General features: G+C 41.5%; 1 protein-coding gene across 1 annotated transcript; it reads right to left on the reverse strand.

The window, feature by feature from the left end:
* Positions 1-3,792: 3,792 nt before the first annotated feature.
* On the reverse strand, positions 3,793-8,839 carry irx1a (iroquois homeobox 1a). Its single transcript, XM_070966370.1, has 4 exons — positions 8,278-8,839; positions 5,740-6,841; positions 5,343-5,418; positions 3,793-4,323 (listed from the first exon to the last, which is right to left on the reverse strand). The coding sequence occupies exons 1-4, from the start codon at positions 8,518-8,520 to the stop codon at positions 4,248-4,250; spliced, it is 1,497 nt and encodes a 498-aa protein (XP_070822471.1). The 5' UTR covers positions 8,521-8,839; the 3' UTR covers positions 3,793-4,247.
* Positions 8,840-17,841: the final 9,002 nt, after the last annotated feature.

Raw genomic sequence — 17,841 nt, forward strand, 5'->3', positions numbered from 1 at the left:
TAAGCCAGGCCAGGTTTCTGTGTCAGCAGGGGTCTGCATGGGTTGTTGAGTTGTTGTGAGTTCTTGCTGAACCGGCAGCGAGTCAGTCAGCCAGCCAGTTGTCAGGCAAGTACCAGCTCCTTGTTGCTATTTGTGTTTGAGTGTAGCCGTGCCGAGAGCCTCCCTCCCTCCGTTTTCCCTTTTCCAACCGAATCCTCCAACCTCTTCCTGTGGCAAGAATCGTGTCTTACAGCAGCCTATCGCTCCTGGAATGAAAAGCCTGTGACCAAGGCGTCCGTCCCTTTCACTGCCATTGTGTCGCTGAAACAAGGAGCAGGAGCAAAGTAGTCAGCTAAACATGGTGGAGCAGGGTTCCACGGTGGCCCTGCTGTGGCCGCTGCTGCCGGGCTCCAGTGACTTGTTGTTGCTTGTTGTTGTGTGTTTCCCCCAGCTGGGGCCGGGGGCCGGGGGACGGCTTTTGTGCCGCCGTTCGACCAGCGCTGCGCTCATGAAGCTAGATAAATGGATTAGAGGGGTGCAGATATGGGCGGGCATCTTTGAGGAAAGACAACGGAGATGTTGAAGGGGAGCGGGGGTTGGAGGAGGAGGAGGGTGAAGGGATAGGAAGAGGCAAAGACGTTTGTGTTGTTGGACTACAAGGGGTCGAGTCTGTTGTAAGAATAGCCTGCTTCTGCCAAAAAAGACAAGACAGTGATAAACTTTCCTCCCCATGCAGTCACCTCTCTCCCCCTCACTCTCCCTGTCACACACACACGCACGCACGCACACACACACACACACACACACACACACACACACACACACAAAGTGTCACAACGCACAATTCACCAGGAAAATGAATGGATTGCCACAGTGTGACACGTCTCAGTTGCAGGGGGAGATGGTCCTTGTTCGCCAACAAAAGGCTGTGGTATTATGGGGGGCCGCAGCCTGCGACAGAATGCTAAATTGTTTTAGGGTCAACAACTTATTGTCTTTGCATGAGCCACAATTTACATATCTCCCGAGTCCATCTCAGCACTGAGTGCTCAGATGAAAACAGCAGAACCTCCTCGATCCTTTGAAAGAGTTGCAGTCTTTTTAAGGTTGCTGGAAATAGTTCTGATGAGTTTCCTTCTTTCTTTAAAAAAAAAAAAAAGCTATTTTTTTTAGTCTAGTAATGAGTAAATTGATTTGTGATATAAATTATGCTAATTATTAATTTGAATGATCTTATCACTATAACCATTATAGTTCAATTACCATAATATAAGCATTGTTTACTAACAATGGCTGCAGTGTTTTAAAAAACAGATAATATTATGTATTTATCTCTGTAATCCCACAGAGCATTATTCTTTAACTCTATATTTACATTTAAGTCATTTATCTGCTCCTCTTCTTCTCCTTTTTTTTTTTTTTTTTTTTTTTTTTTAATTTCATGGTCCTTATTTTCTCTCCCTCCCCTGCATCGTGGCCCAGGGCGTGCGGGGAAGAAATGGCTGCAAGTGACAGCCTAATTATCAGCTCCAACTCCGCTCATTACCCATTAGACAATCCACTGTACATCCACTTACTAAATGAATAATTTTGTATATATTATGGAAACACAATATTATGGCCTGCAGCTAACGCCTTTGCGCTAACCTCACGCTGTTTCAGTACAAAAGAAATAAATGGGACACCGAGAGGTTATTTAATTTTAGCCCCAAAAGCCAGCTCATGAGAGGATGTCATGTGCAAATGGGGTGCGGAGGGAGGGAGGGTGAATAAGAAATTTACACACCTGCTTTTTTCCACCGCAATATTACCGCGGTTACAGCCAAAGCACGTGTTGTAAGTGAAATCGACAAGAGTCAGTTCGGGCATCACGTGGCTTAATATCAGTCTAATTTCCACAGAGCGATATCTAATGACGCGCACTTTTTATCTCTGCACACTGTCCTGTTTTATACCGGTCGAGTTGGGGAGAGATGAAAGAAAACAGCAGAGGTGACTGCTCAGTTAATACTGACAGACGTGTGAAATGATGACAGTAAAAGGAGGAATTTTCATGCGGCTCTGTTGATTGTTCCTGTTTGAATATGTGCATATTCTGCTGTGTGGAGGGGTGTTAATGTCAGTATAGGAATGACCTCGCTCTGGTCAACAAAGCCTGCAGTGACCTTTGTTAATTTTTCCTCCACTGCGTGACTGTTTAGCGAAAGGCCATTGAAGTGACAGATTTATGCGCGTGGACGTCACCCCCCCCCCGCCACAGATATGCTCCAACGCCAACGTTTACCAAGCTTTTTTTTTTTTTTTTAAAGCCCTTTTCTGTAATGTTTCAGACTTGTGCATTCATTTGCATAACTATTTGTTCTAATAATTATTTGTATGACCTAATTTGGAGGCGATATAAACTTGATGTGGATGTAATGAGAACTCCAAACAGCAAATGATTCATGGCAGATTACTATTTGAAATTGAAAGATGATTTTGGCCCCTAACGAAAAATAGCCATATTTTTCTTAGAATATTTTCTGTGAACTCAGTGTCATAATATTCCCATAAATAAAGGGATTTCTACTTTTGCTATTTGTATTCTTCTAGAATTTGTGATAGCATAATACACCGAGGTGCACCGGGCTTAAATCAAACTGTAAAGTACACTGCATTGTATGCGATAATACTGTTATAGTACACGTACTTCCATGTGATTTATAGCTCCTCGCAGGGTGAAAGCTGTTTCAAGCTTAAGCAATATAGGACTGGCCTATAGAGGTCGCTGTGATATTGCAAAACAGATGTGCATAAGTCACTCCACAGGTTTAGGCCGCTCGAATAATTCACCGTGTGGAACAGCTCACTTCGCAGCTTACTGTCATTTACAAAAGAGCCCGAACTCAAACAGCGAGGCTTCCTCTGATGGTACTGGAGTCATTTTAGGACAGACTTTATGGAGTTGTTTTCAACCAGATAATAGCGTAAATAAAATAGTAAAGAGAGAGAAGGGAAAAAAGAGAAGTGTCACATTTTGCTGAAGCTCGTTCAAAATGATTCCCTTTTCTTTTCCTATAATACTCCTGTGTACAGGCTCCTGTAAATCAAAAGAACCGAGATTAAAAAAAAAATAAAAATAAAATACAATGCTCACATCATCTCCCATCACAGCTAATTATTGCACTTTCCCCTTATTATGTTTAAACCCTATTAGGCTGCTGTGTTAAATCAATATTTGCTTTTGGTCACCGATTGAGGCGCAAAGAAGCTGCTTTTATCGGCTAATGATCACTATCAGTCTCGGAACAGACAGGACCCCAAAACACTGACCCTGCTCCACGAGGCCGACAATGTCAGCCCCCCCACCCCCTTAAAAAAAAAAAACCCAAAACCCCCCGAAAATATTAATAATTTATCTCCGAATCGACTTCTCTCTCTGACAGATTAGATTTTAACCATTTGATTTTGTTTGGACTGGGCGTTCCCATATTATTACTTAATGACCTTCCCAGCTGCTCCTGTCCATTTTCTGTCACCAGCAACCATCTGGACACTTATTAGCACCTCAATGCATCCACGCTGCTTTCCTCCCAAACTTGAATAAAATTAAGCCTGGTTGCACACTGCCAATATATTTTTTTCCCTCCCATTCCCACCCTTTCTGAAACTGGTAACAGCCCCACCTTCTCTTTCCAAAGAACTATTTGTACTACTACAAATAATTAGAATAATCAGAATCATAGTAGTAGTAATAATAATAATAATAATAATACTCATAATTACAATGATTTAACTGGGTGTAGAAAAGAAATATAGGCTGAGGATACTCTTGGGTTTTCTCTATAATTTCATTTAGTTTATTAGGCAAAATATACGATCTGGACAAATTCCTTCAACGCTTCCTATTTACAAATTTAAATCACGTGGTATTTACATTAAAGAAAAGACACCAAAAACACAAGATAGAGACAAAAATAATAATAATAATTATAATAATAAAGTAAAAAGCCTACCAAAGTGGCCCAGCCTGCCTGGGCAGAGTGGAGAGAGAGAGTTACATTATAGGCGCGATTATAGGCTACACAACAATAGAGGAAGTAATCCATCCATCCACAGGATATTACCAAATTACGCCATTTGTTCTGTACCGACTGAATGCTACGCTGCATTGTTATTTCTCACTGTCCTTTTTAGGGAGTGTAAAGTCTTTTCTTTTTTTTTTTTCCTATTTTTCTTTCCTTTTTTTTTTTTTTTTTTTTTCAAGCACGGAAAAAAAAATGTCTTGATCAAGCCGAGGAGAGCGCAGTGAGGACCCGTTGTGTGGCGTCTTGTGGACTCCTGGCGCTGGAAGGCAGAGAGGATCTGGATGAAGAATAATACAGAAAGGTAGATAAATACCCCCGCCGTGTTTGGACAGCGGCTCTCAATATGCATCTCAAGTGTCTGGCTGAACAGTTTTGATTTGAAGCAGACTGCAGTCCCTATCTCCAACCCCTCACATTCTCTAATAATAACAACAACAATAATAATAATAATAATAATAATAATAATAATAATAATAATAATAATAATAATAATAATAATAATCTGGTGAATTAATTATAATTATTGCACAACCTAAAAATATTTTATTCTGTGGAAAAAAGAAAATCCTCTTTATGTAACCATTGTCAGCATTTATAATTCACTTGTATGCTTGTTATTTCTAAAGGACTGTTGCACAGAGAGAGCTATATGCAACAGTCATATAGAAAGAAGGGGGTACTTTGTAATACTTGAAACAGAGGTAAACTCTCTCTCCCCTCTCGGTAAGAGCGCTCCCTTGGGCTCCGGGTCTCCCAGGGGTCTTTAGGGAAAGCACACAGCCCAGACAGAGCCCGTTTTACTCGGTGACTTGATAAGTAGCCACACTCTCCCCAGAGGGGAGGAATTAAAGGGGGTGTGGGATGGGAGTCAAGACCCCTGTCACTCGCAAAACAAACTGTGTTTTATTTATCTTTGTTTATTTTATTTTGTAGTGTTATTATTGTTTTATGAAGGGGGAAAAAACAGCTGCCAGACATAAACTTGAGCTTTATATCCTGCAATTTGTTGTTATGTTTTGCATCCCTTATAATTGTATTTATTTGTTGAATAATTACAGGAGTTAAAATTTCATCAAGAGCTTCGCAACGTCCCTGTTCGTGCTTAATTTTAGTTGTTTAGTTATTCTAATTACTGCTGTTATACATATCGCTGAGAAAAAAAGTCATATTTTCATTAATGCAATAATCATAGCATTCTACATTTAGAATTTAATATAAGGCTTGTTTTATGACAATATGTTTCCAACAGCCAACAGTTAAAAAAACAACAAAAAAAACAACAAAAACTTGTCTCACCTGTCATGGATGGGACGAAAGGAAGACTTCAGGGTCTGCGTTGGAGGTGAATCAGACCTTACACCATTTTCATGGTCTGAAAGGGAAATGAGCAAAAACACTTTTGAGCACTGGCACGCTGGATAAATGGATAAATCAGGGGCGTATATTTTTTGATAATTTGCATGAACATGTCTAACTAAAAATGAATCATTGTACATCCAGTATTGTGGATTTAAGTGCATACCTACAGCCTACTCACTCCTGCATGTGTGCACAGTGCTTTGCTATTAGAATTATATATCAAAAAGAAACAGGCATGAGATGCACCATTAATGTAATGCACACAGGTTGTGTAGAAACTGCTTTGCGCTTGCATGTGACATTTGTGCACATGCACGTGTAGATCTTCTCCTACCTATGTGCTTGGGACTGTGGGTCTCTGACGGGGCCTTGCTGTCATTGCTGAGTGCTGCTGCAGCTGCTACCGGCGACACCACCACTGATGTCGGCTGCTGCTGCTGCTGCTGCTGCTGGGCCGGCAAGTGGTGGTTGTGGTGGTGGTGGTGATGGTGCTGGTTTACTCCCAGAAACGACCTCACATTCAGCAGGGAGTTCTGGCCCAGGAAAGCCCCGTTTGTCCAGTTGTGGAACTTTCCAATCTGGCAAGTGTACAGTCCATGACTGGGGAGGAAGGCCGGGTGGGTCTGGATCTGGTGGTGGGGTGCTGATGAGTGAGTGGTGGCCGCAGGGGCACAGGGGGATGTGGGTTTCTGAGATGAGCTATCTGGACTGGTGGCAGTCTCTGCTAAAGACCATATTTTAGGCTTATTGTTAGATGGGAGAGGAAAGCTCCCGGGTCTATCCGGGGACAAAACTCTGGTGTTGTTGTTGTTGCCGTCCGAGTTCTCCTTACTCCCTGGGTGAACTGAAATTGTGCTCTTAGATTTGTCAAAGGCCTCATGGGCCTGTAGGGCGAAGGCCCGTCTTCTCTCCAAACTGTCCAACTCTCCACCCGCACCGACACCACCCCTGTGGTCCCTGCTCCCCTCTGTTGATTTATCGTCATCATCCTCGTTGCTTTGATCCCCATCGTTGTCGTCGATTTTGTCTATGTCTATGCTCTCCAAATCAATCTCCTCCTCGTCTTCATTTTTCTCTGCCTCGTCTCCACTGCCAAACAAGTTACCGTCCCCATCCTCTTTGCTCCTGCTTCCCCAGGTCACCTTGTTCTCCTTCTTGAGCCTCCTCCTGGCATTGGCGAACCAGGTGGAGACCTGCGTCAGCGTCATTTTGGTGATGATGGCCAGCATGATCTTCTCCCCCTTGGTCGGATATGGGTTCTTCCTGTGCTCATTGAGCCAGGCTTTCAGAGTGCTGGTGCTCTCCCGGGTGGCGTTCTTGGGCCTGGCTGGGTCCCCGTACTGAAACTGGCCGTATGGGTAGAAGGCCGGAGAGGTGTGTGCTGCAAAGCTGGCAGGATGGACACCAGGACTGTCCTTCAGCTCATACTGGGACCCCTGGAAAATAAAGGATAATGTTTTTATAACAGTAGGACATTGAATATGCATAATTAGTCTGATACACTGGGTTGTAAAAGAAATTCTCGGATTTACTTTTTTTTTTTTTTTACAATGTAGCTCAAATGCATTATAGCCACTGCATATATCTACAATTCAAAGAAGTGAAAATGGCCTCTATTAAAAAAAAATCCAAGAGTTGCAGATGCACCTGACTGTGAGCTTTCCTCAAATAAGCTTCTCAACTTGCAAAACACCACATGCCACAGGCCTGCGGCACCTGCGCCTGCACTACTCCTCACTCAAAGGCAGAGACCTTTTATTAGCAAGCATTTTTCATACATGACAGTCCAATAACGGAACAAATGAAGCCAACGGGACGACAGAAAGTTCGTTGCATCATCGTGAACGCACATATGGCATGCAAATTGCCAGCCTTTTCACGTGTGCCTGCCAAACTCCCCTCCACACTCCTTAAGTATGTCAAAGCAGTTTTGAAGGCCCGAGTTAAGTTTTCCCAGCGTGCCACACTTATACTTTTGTGCCGAGTTTAATCCACCGCCTCGCTTGTATTTGCTTTGGACACAACACACAAACGCATCATCAGTTCAAGCAACGCATATGTTCGGATTTTAGAAAACAGCTCTTATTTTGAAGCTTTAGCGCAATAGTCACCGCCTGTACTGGCCTGATACACACATTGGCCAACACATTAACAGACTGCGAGCTGACTATTATCCCCAGGTGTATTTTTGGCCAATAAATATTTAACAATTCTTTCATCAATAAAAATCCACGTGGCGTTCAACCATGACAGAGGGATACGCTGCCGACAAAAGCAAACCATGCATGATTAAAACTTCTTGCACATTTTTAGACTGAGCTTTGGGTCTGTGGTGGAGACTCCTTCCAACGATCTGATATGTATAAAAAAATAATAATCTGGCCAGGATAAGAAACGAGGAGAAACTTTTTCTTTAGGGCCTACATGGTGCGTGCTTAAACGCACATCTAGGCCATTGTACGGCATTTCTCTTCCGTGAAGTGCATTTAAAATCAATCCTACCAACAATGTGAGATATCCGCACGGTCCGTGTGAATTCCATGTTTTGTTTACATGTTTGCCTTTACGTGCAATTAAATCATTTCGAGTCTGATTTTTTTCCTATTTTCTCTTTTTTGTTTGTAGCAACGGGTCAAACTTTTCTCATTTGTAACTCAGCCAAACAAGATACTGACGTGTAAAAAAATATCCAGCAAATACTGACCAATATTTAGCGATCGATACTTAAAAAAATCAGACACTTGGTGCATTTACATTTCTTAGCCAGCCTGCCTTTTTTTTTTTTCTCAAGACAGCCGTGAGGACGTCGAACATAAACAATCGTCAGCGAACCGCCAGACAGAGACACAAAAAACCCCACAGTTATTCTTACCATTTGTGAGAAAAGAGCCAAGTCCGCGCTGGTGTAAGGTAAGAAAGCGCTGTAGTTGTGTGCGTACGGGTTGGCGTACATGCCCAACACCGACGTGACCGCCGCTGCGGTGGCGGACGGACTTCCCCCGATTTCGGTGCTTCCTCCCCGGGACGACGGCGTAAGCACTCCCGGTCTCTCGCTCCCGTACACCGCCTGGGAGGCACTTAGGTACTGCGGGTAGCCTAGCTGGGGGAAAGACATCTCCACCGCCGAGTTGTCGCACAGCTGTATTCGTCCGACAAAACTGCGCGTAAAAAAGGTGTGCGAGAGGAAAAAAAAGAAAGAAAAGAAAAGAGAACCCACAGGAGTCAAGGGAAAGTGTTTAAGCCAAAGTCACAGCTACTACAGACATACAGTGGTATGCAGTCAAAACAACCCGCTCTTAAATCTCGGCTTCCTCTCTTTTCTTGCGCAAAGTCCGCTGGATGTGATCTGATCAACAATTGCGCTCCGACTGACGCGCCTGGCCCTGAGGTCTCCAGGCTGATCTCTCAGATACAATTTGAAGTTGATGCTTTGATTGGCATCCCCTACTTGAGCCTGCAAGCTCCTCCTCGTTTGGAGCAATGTGGATAATGTGAATAGAGAGTGAGCACATTGGCTGGGGCCTCTCCCCCCCCTCTCTGACTCTCTCTCTCGCTCTCTCTCCCTCTCCCTCTCTCTCTCCCTCTCTCCCCGTGTTTGGACTTATTGTATGTTAAATGTTCAAGCATTAGAGTCCATTCACCGAAGGCTTTGATTGTTGTATGACAACCTGTCTACACGATTTTACAGCTGTCCGACACAGGGGGAAGTAAACCCGTCAGAAGAAGGAACTTACTTTGAATAGATTTAAATTGTAATTAAAGGGGGAAACGCCACTCCGCAGAGGAATTAGTGTTTGCTATCACGGGCTGCTGGTGCGTTTATTTAATTCATAGTGACTAATTTACTCTGAAAGTCTCTTCCTCCAAGTTGGATTTATTCTTTGTAGTGTTCTTCATCTCATGTCTTCCAAACTTCTGTGCTTGTCAAATCGATATAATAGTTTCATTGTGTTTATTAGGATGACTTATGCTAAAAAAAAAAAAAAAAAAGTGTTTTAATAAAATGACCAAATAAATAAATTATTTGCATTTCGGCCATGTGACTGCGATATAAGTTTAAAGATTAAAAAGCTCATCTCAAGACGCTTTTCCTTCAAAAGTCAGAGCAGTTTCGGGAAAGCATGCAAATATCTCCATATCATTTATTAATTATGTATGTTTTTATTGACTTCTGTTTTGGTTTCCTTTGATTTATTCATAAAGGTTTAATCAGCCAAATTCTCCCTCTCTCTTTTTCTCGCCCTCTCTCCATCTGCACGCGCGTGCGTCGGTGCGCACGCGCGCGTCCGTCCGTGTATGCGTGCGTGTGTATGTGTGGACTTAAACCAGATTGCTGTTGTCCTTTGTAACAACAGAGCCACTTCACGTTTCCTTGTTTTTGAGTGAAAAGGAATGAGGGAAAGCCAGGGACAGCTCTAACACCGAGGCGTCAAGCTGGAAAGCCTGCAAGTCCCTGCACGCGCCACAAAAACATTATCTATGCATCTCGAGCCCCTAATTTAATTTAAGTGAGTGCCTTCACTTGCAGCACATTGACTTAAAAAAAAGAAAAATAATAATAAGAATGGAGAGTAATTTATCCTCCACCATTCAGTCTTTTGCATTCCTAAGAAAAAAAAAAACTTAATTACCCTTTCAAAAATTAATAAAAATATTTTCTCGTATAAAACAGGATTTCCAACGATATAATTCCACAAGAATTGAGTTGAAAGAAAAAAAAAAAAAAAAAAATCGGATGCTGTAGCTTTTGGTCACCTCCTCTTGAACCGCTTATCCAATTTCCAGCTCAGAAAAAGAGAGAGGGTCGGACTTTAACCTCTACTTTCTTTAGCTGTCCACTCATGACATAGCCGTGTGGCTCGGGGGGGGGGGGGGGGGGGGGGGGGGGGGGGGGGCGTCCGTGTTTTAGCGCTTCTATTTTGATTTGATTCTTATATCACCCACCTCCCCGAGTCGACGGGGGGTATTCTGTAGATCTAGATTTAATGCCTTAACGACTGAAGCCCAAGAAGTCAGTAGATTTTGATCTGCACCAGATGGCTCCGAGTGGATATTGCCGAGCGCCGAGGATCTGTTAAAAATATCTGAGGGGCACTGATGGTAATCTGGGTAACACATCAGAAAGGAGGGGAGGAATGGCAATTGTGATAACCCGCTGGAAATGTGTGCAGGGGGCTAAATATGATGGCTGTGGTGGGCTGGTGGAGGGGGGGCTGGGAGTAAGGAGACAGAAAATATGTCTAAATAGAAATCAACACGAGACATTAGAGAAAACGAGAAATGGAAAGAAAAAAACTGAATTGACTCGATGAGCAATATGAAAACAAAGGAAGGCGGCGATTACTAATAAAAATAAAAATAAAAAATAGCTGGGTTAATTCTAAATATGACTTCTACCTGAATTTGCGTTTTTTTTCTTTCATCTCTCAAGAAAACTTTATGTGTGTGTGTCTGAAAAATAGCAATTGACTCCTGGTAAACAATGACACGTGTTGAGGGCAATAAAGCATCACCGTTAACTGATTTATTGGCTCTTGTTAAACTCTCATTACCACCATAAGCTGTTCAGCTTCAGCCCAGAGAGAGAGAAAAGTTCAGCTCCTCTCATCGTCCAGCCCTCTTTAAAACTCGTCCACAACACGTTCGCATTGTGTTTCCTGGAAACAGATGGGCTTTCACCATCTGTATCCGTCGCTGTCTGACGCTCACCACGCACACACGCGCGCGCACGCACGCTGGCCCACGTCATAACTTAACGATTTGTGAACACTCTCTCCCTTTGTAAATCCTCAGGCTGCTCATATTAGATAGTTTTATCATGTAAATCTACAGGAGGCTCTTCATAAGCTGCTATGCCTTAATGGCCTCATTCTAATGAGTCACTCAGGTAGTGGATAAGTTTTATTTAACAGCCTGTTTTGCACATTTTAGATTTCCTGTCACCAGTTTCTTCTTTACATTTTAATTTCCTTGATACACGTCTTCTGCAGAAAGAAAACACGGCCACGTGTTAACATTGTTTGTATGCTATGTGTATTGATGGCTGGGCTACACCCACCCAAGCTGTCACCTACAGAATGTAAAAGAAAGAGATCAGAGGACAGTGAAGCCTCTGTCCAAATCATATTTCACATTTTCTTTAATGGCATGAATGTCACAACAACAGAACTGTCCAAACATCAGGAAACAATGACACAAAATCAATACGTTTCATAAATTAAAACAGCAGTTGCACATCAGTAAAGTAAAGTGTGTGTGTGTGTGTGTGTGTGTGTGTGTGTGTGTGTGTGTGTGTGTGTGTGTGTGTGTGTGTGTGCGTGCGTGTTTCTTGTGTTATATTATTTGCATGTGTGTATTTGTTTGTGTGATTGTGTGATTGTGTGTGTGTGTGTGTGTGTGTGTGTGTGTGTGTGTGTGTGTGTGTGTGTGTGTGTGTGTGTGTGTGTGTGTGTGTAAACAAACTAATCATTAAAGGAACAAATAATGTGACCAACAATAATTGGGATTATTGTCACAGTTATCATTGGGTCTTGTTTTGATGTACCGAATAAATAGTAACAAAATTAAATCATTAAGTTACATTTTGTTTAATAAATACTTCAGTTTATCAGTTCTTCTGTTCAGAGGAAAAAAATGAAAGCTTTCCATTTATGGATTAAAGTTGAAGTTAAAGTTTGACTCTTTCAAAATAGGATGCAGTGCTTTACAAACCTTATCCAAGATTATGTTTAAGAATTGTTGGAAAAGTTTGTTTTGTTATGTAGCAAATGATGCTGTAATAATTCTTTCAGTCTTTTTTTTTTCTAAAAGTTATATTTTCCTGAAATCTGATGAAAACATCAGCCACAAAATGTCACTTAAAAAAAATCCCTCTTGTCCTTTGATAAGCATGTTTATGTCATTTACACTTTTTAAAACCAAGATGCTAATACAGGGTCATGGCAGCATAGTCTTATCATTTAACCTAATTCAGTTTAATTAAAATCAATATATGCCTGAACTTGGGCCTTTAGGAACTATGCCAACACACAGACCCGAATCACTCCGATAGAAGTCAAAGAGAGTGAACCTGCATTACAATAACATTGGTTATGTTGACTGTTGGCTACCACCGCAGAGGTCAAGGGTGTCTCTGTGAACTAATAACTGTGGTGAAAGATACTCCTTTCCTGCCTCTGGGAGTGCCAAAGTTGAGGAAAGGTTAAGAATCTGCAGAATGTCCCTTTTGTGCTTTTCTCACAGATTATCAAATTAAGTGTTGAAACCAAAACTCCTTTTCCCCCTGAAGAGAGGAGATTAGATGAATGTCATTGATATCAGCGGACCATCACAACTGTTGGACCTCTTCCCTTCAACATCGCACACAAACATGTACGCTCACGCATGGCTCCAACGTACTCCCTGAACTGCGTCAGAGCAACTCAGCTATTTAGCTGTGGGTTACAGTCAGAGGACCACTGGTGTTACTGCGAGACATTTGATACAACGACAACTGCACCACACCTATAGGTAAGGAAACTAGGAATTTCCTGGATAATAAAAGAGGTCTATTCTGGGTATTAGAAGGTCAAGAAGTTTTACAGTTGACAGCTAAACACTTGGAGGGGTGGTGTTCCCCAGTTTTGATATGACAAAGAGCTTCTGAGCTCAAATTGTTGCTAAATTTAAAGGTGCTCTGCAGCAGTTGGGTGTGCAGTGCAGTTTCTCCAATAATGTGCATGTTGAGCCCTGCAACAGGTACAAGGTATTAAATAATCTGACTTCAGATGACTAGAAGGACCCAGGGAGGATATTACTGGAGCCTTCAAATTGACAAGCATTTCAATTCATGCACTTTTCATCCTTTTAAGTACATATCGCAGTGCTGATGAGCCCTATATGATGCTCAACACACACCTGTAACCATTACGTATCTCTTAATTTTTGTATATACTGTAAATGGAAAGAGCATCATATGGACTTTGTTTGCCCAAAATGAATTTAATAAAACCAGGTGCATCGTGTTAAAAACAAGTTCTTCAAGTTCTAACATCACTTTCTAAATGATTGTCCTCCAGAAGAAACAACAGATGTTTTGTTGTTCTTCTCATGCCTTGTTTCAATCACACACACGCAGAGTGGATGACTTTGACATCGGAGACGGGTTTACAGCTTCGGTCTCACGTGTTTAGATTTAGGCAACAGAAGCTCTTTGGTTCAAACTGGGAAAGGCCGTTTCTGTTAAATGCTCAAAAAGTGAACACGTCCTGTCTTGTGCTTCATGTCACTGTTGTGTTTTTCATCATTAAACCACAATCTCTCCCCAACCTTTAACCAAAGTGCAGTTATTGCCAAAACATAACCATAAAAAAAGTTGATCATGCTTTAGTTGTTGCTGATATCGCATAACAATAACACATAAAAAGTGAGTAGCATGTTGCCAGTAAACATTTTGCAGATCTGTGCAGTATCAACCTTTTATGACTTGTCAGATCTATTTATTAACAGATAATAATTACAAATAATGTCCTCATTATGCTCATTAAATAAAGGAATCAGGGATACATGAACATTTTACTCAGTGTATTTTCTGTTGCAAATTAGTCGTGTGCAAATGTTGTTTTTTTTTGTTTTTTTTTCTGGAGAAAGGGTTGAAAAAGGTCCAAGTGTCGGTGCATTTGAGGTAACTCGCACTCAGCAGAGTACATTGTCCTGCACTGTAATTCAATAATGACTGCTACTGCAGCAAGGCCACTACTAGCACCACTGTTATTGAAGCTAGAATGAATATATGACAACAAGACCAAACACTCGGCTGTGACCTCATCACGGTTATCACGATTAAGCAACTCATCCAAATAAGTACCGCTCGCTACCGCATTGACAAAAAGTTGTCGGGAAAACACAGCACTTCATTAATGTTGACAAGTTTCTTTTAACTCATTCTGGCTTCTAACTGCATACCGTACAAAAGACAACAGCCAAGGATCTGACTTTTTTCCTCCCCAAGGGCATTCTCAGGGGTGGGTAATGAACGGGTGGGCCCAGATTTTGATGTGGTTAGGGGCCAAGGGGAGAGAAATGTGAGAAGGGGTGTTAATTGTTTTGGCTCTTTGCTGGGGAAACATATCAACATTAGATCTAATGGAGGTTAAAGACTCTCATTGCCATAGGGGCTGGAGCTAATGAATAGCTATAGCTAGCCAAGGAGAGATAGAGGGAGAGAGCGATGCAGCGAGGGGGAAGAAAAAGAGGATGTAGCGTTTACTGGCCTTTTAAAGGTTTTAACTGCATGCAGCTGAGTGTTTCATTGCAATATTGATCTAAGGGGATTAACATAAAGAGCTCATGAAAGTTTTTTTTTATATGAAATGCATTTTTTTTTTCAAATGCCACATTTAAAATTGTAAGCACAGCTACTTGCAACTACAGTGAGTGACCTCAAGGACAACTTCAACCACGAGTTTAGAGAAGAAACGTTTTCCCAATCTCCTCATTTAAAGTAACATTGTCATTTTAATTTACCTTCGCTGAATATGAACGCTTTGTATTTTCAAACCTGTTGCATTTAGATTCACAAATACTGTACAAGTCAGCATACATTTGATCACAACAGCCACGACTGCAAAAGCTAATTAACCATTTTGGCAATTCGCGAACTAATTCCATTATACTTGGTATTTAACTTCTCCATGAATAATGAACCGAATTCTAGTGAGCCAACAGGCTGCAAGCCACAGACTCCTGCTCCATACTGTATGTGCACATCTGCACAATTCAGTTGCAGATGTATGCAAAGTACAGTAAAGAGATGTACAAAAAAAAAGACTTTGGACAAAGAGAACAGCGATATCAAAGTCTTCTTTTTGTCCCACATATAATTTTATGCTAAATCTCAATGAGGGAGACTCAAACATTGGTTTGAAACGCTAGCTTAGTAATATTCATAAGAGTTAGTCTCCCGTTTCAGATGTTTATTTGGTGCCTCAGAAATGGTGAAAAAAATGGGAGCATGTAAATCTGCTTTCAGATGATACAATTCCCACGTTTATTTATCAACAGAGTTAATTGAATTTTAAGGAAAGGGCCTTCTTGGGGAGAAAGATTTTTGTACACTGAAGTATTCTTTTGAAATTACACCCTTTGATAGTGGTGTAAAGGATAGACTTATAGATAAAATGATCAACAGAAAGCATGACAAATGGAATTTTAATGAGGCTGTTTCTTTCATCTGTTATCATGTTGTGCTGCTTTTTGTGTCTTTGTACTAACTATTGATAGTAGTTGAAACCTGCTGTTTTTATGTTACTGGACATGCCTCCCCAGGATGCCTCGGCCTCTCACTCTTAACAGCACTGCTATCACCTTGATCACTGATCAGACTGACTCTGTTGCAGTTGCTTTGGGGTTTAACTTCCTGGAGTGTTTAATTGGTTATGAACACACAAGCCTTAAAAAAACAAACTGAAGAGAAAAAAATAAGTCAGACTTTTCAGATATTACCGTCATGGGAAGGTTTGGATGAGCTGCTTTTTCCTTACAGTTATTTTAGGAAAAATACACAACATGTGCATATTTAGCTGTTATTCAGGGGACAGCTAAGTTTTACATGACCAATTTATGCCACAGGATATTGCTCTTGACATCTGTACTATTTGAATTGAGATTATTGATGTCATCATGGCTCCTGAGTAGGGGAACCACTGGTCCCACCCTCTGGCCTTGGGTGTTATGGGGTCACTGATGAAAACAGCAGTCTGTCAAATTCACTTATGCAGTAATGAGTTATAGACGAGTGTTTGAGGGCACCCTCTAACACTCTAGAAAAGAAAGGGGGGGGGGGGGGGGGGTTCCAAAGGGGTTTACAGGCTATTGATGTGTTAGATTGGCTCTTTGTGGCACAGATTAGATCTTTCCATTGCAGCTGAGCAACGACAAACTATGGAATCTTCTTTTTCTCTGTTTAGACAACCATGACAAACCTCGATATGAGCTGACAAAAGAATCAGGTTCAGTGCCGCAGAGTGTACGAGCTTAGATAGATATGCTATTTGGTGATGCTCAAGACATATAGTCTGAGCTTGGAGAATTATTGTCACTCAGATAAGTTTGTCAGGAGAAACATGAACAGGAGCCATATTGAGTCAGCAGTTTAATGTATATCTGTGTATTTGTCTCACCTTATGTTCAGCATAATCTGTCAGTCATTCTGTTGTGTCACTCAGAAACTGCTGTCAAATAGCAAAAACATATAAAAGTTGATGCACAGTTTGCACCAAACAATTGTATTTTGGTTAGTTTTCATTCAGCTCAGAAATGACCACATTGCCTTGAACTGCTTAGTCTTTGTGTTTTGTGAATAATGAAATGAGCCAACATATTTTTCCGTGTCTTCAGAGTTGATTGCTTTGTTGGGTGGCACTGCACTTCCACTAAAGGACAGTTCCATATATACATACAGTGTGTTATTGTGCATAGAGATCAGCAGCAATAGTTGATATCGCACTTCACATGCAGGTATAGTTTTTGTTTTGCACAACCTTCCACAGAAACCAACTAATTTATGCATTAAATACAGTACTGTGAGTTGTTTCGGTTTCCCAATCAGAACCTCTTTTTAATACTCAAATCCATAATTTAGTGATGCACATTCAAGACATAAATATGACAGAGCATCTCATGCCCTGATTAAAATGTTTCATCTCCTTGTTGTTAGTGTGCAGTCACCAACCACCCGATTAACATGAATATGACATGATAGACATGAATCAGAAATCATTTAGAAAACTTAATTGCAAATGTGACTCATGTTGCATTGGATAATTTTTCCTCTTTCTAGCATAGTTTCATAAAAATGCGCCTATTTCATTTGGGCCTTTCAAAACCCTTCTTCATATTAATATCATGCTTGCAACATATCTGACTGGATGTTCTGACCAACAGAGAAAAAAAAACTGGCTGCATACACTGTGGAAAGGTTCACCTACACAAGGGCAAATCAAAAAACCCTGCAGAGGAACAAGGGTGCACTCTTCCGTTTGAAGCGGGGTGATGGTGTTACTCGGAGTGGGTGGCAGGTTGTGGCGCAGCTTTTTACATCACGCCCATGTTGAAGCATCATTGATCCCAGCTGAAGAAGAAACCAATCTGGACAATGAAGTTCAATAACAACTGTCTCCCATCTCAAAAGGGGCCAGCTGATCTGATGCAGTGTAATGCTTTAGCATTAGTGGCACTCAGCTGTTTCTGCCAAACATTGGCCCACACCATGAAATCTCTTGTTAAGAAGAGAGAAATAGTGTTCGGCTTGTAATTGAACCATTTTATACCCCCCCCCACCTCCTCTCTGCCCCTCTATCACTCTTGTTACCCCCTTTCCCACCTTCTTTCCTTCTGTCCCATCTTGCTCGTCAGCATTTGTTTTCCTCTCACCCCATCTTCTCTCTCGCTCACACAC

Source organism: Chaetodon trifascialis, chromosome 7 (genome assembly GCF_039877785.1).
Source record: "Chaetodon trifascialis isolate fChaTrf1 chromosome 7, fChaTrf1.hap1, whole genome shotgun sequence".
NCBI classification, from domain to species: domain Eukaryota; kingdom Metazoa; phylum Chordata; class Actinopteri; order Chaetodontiformes; family Chaetodontidae; genus Chaetodon; species Chaetodon trifascialis.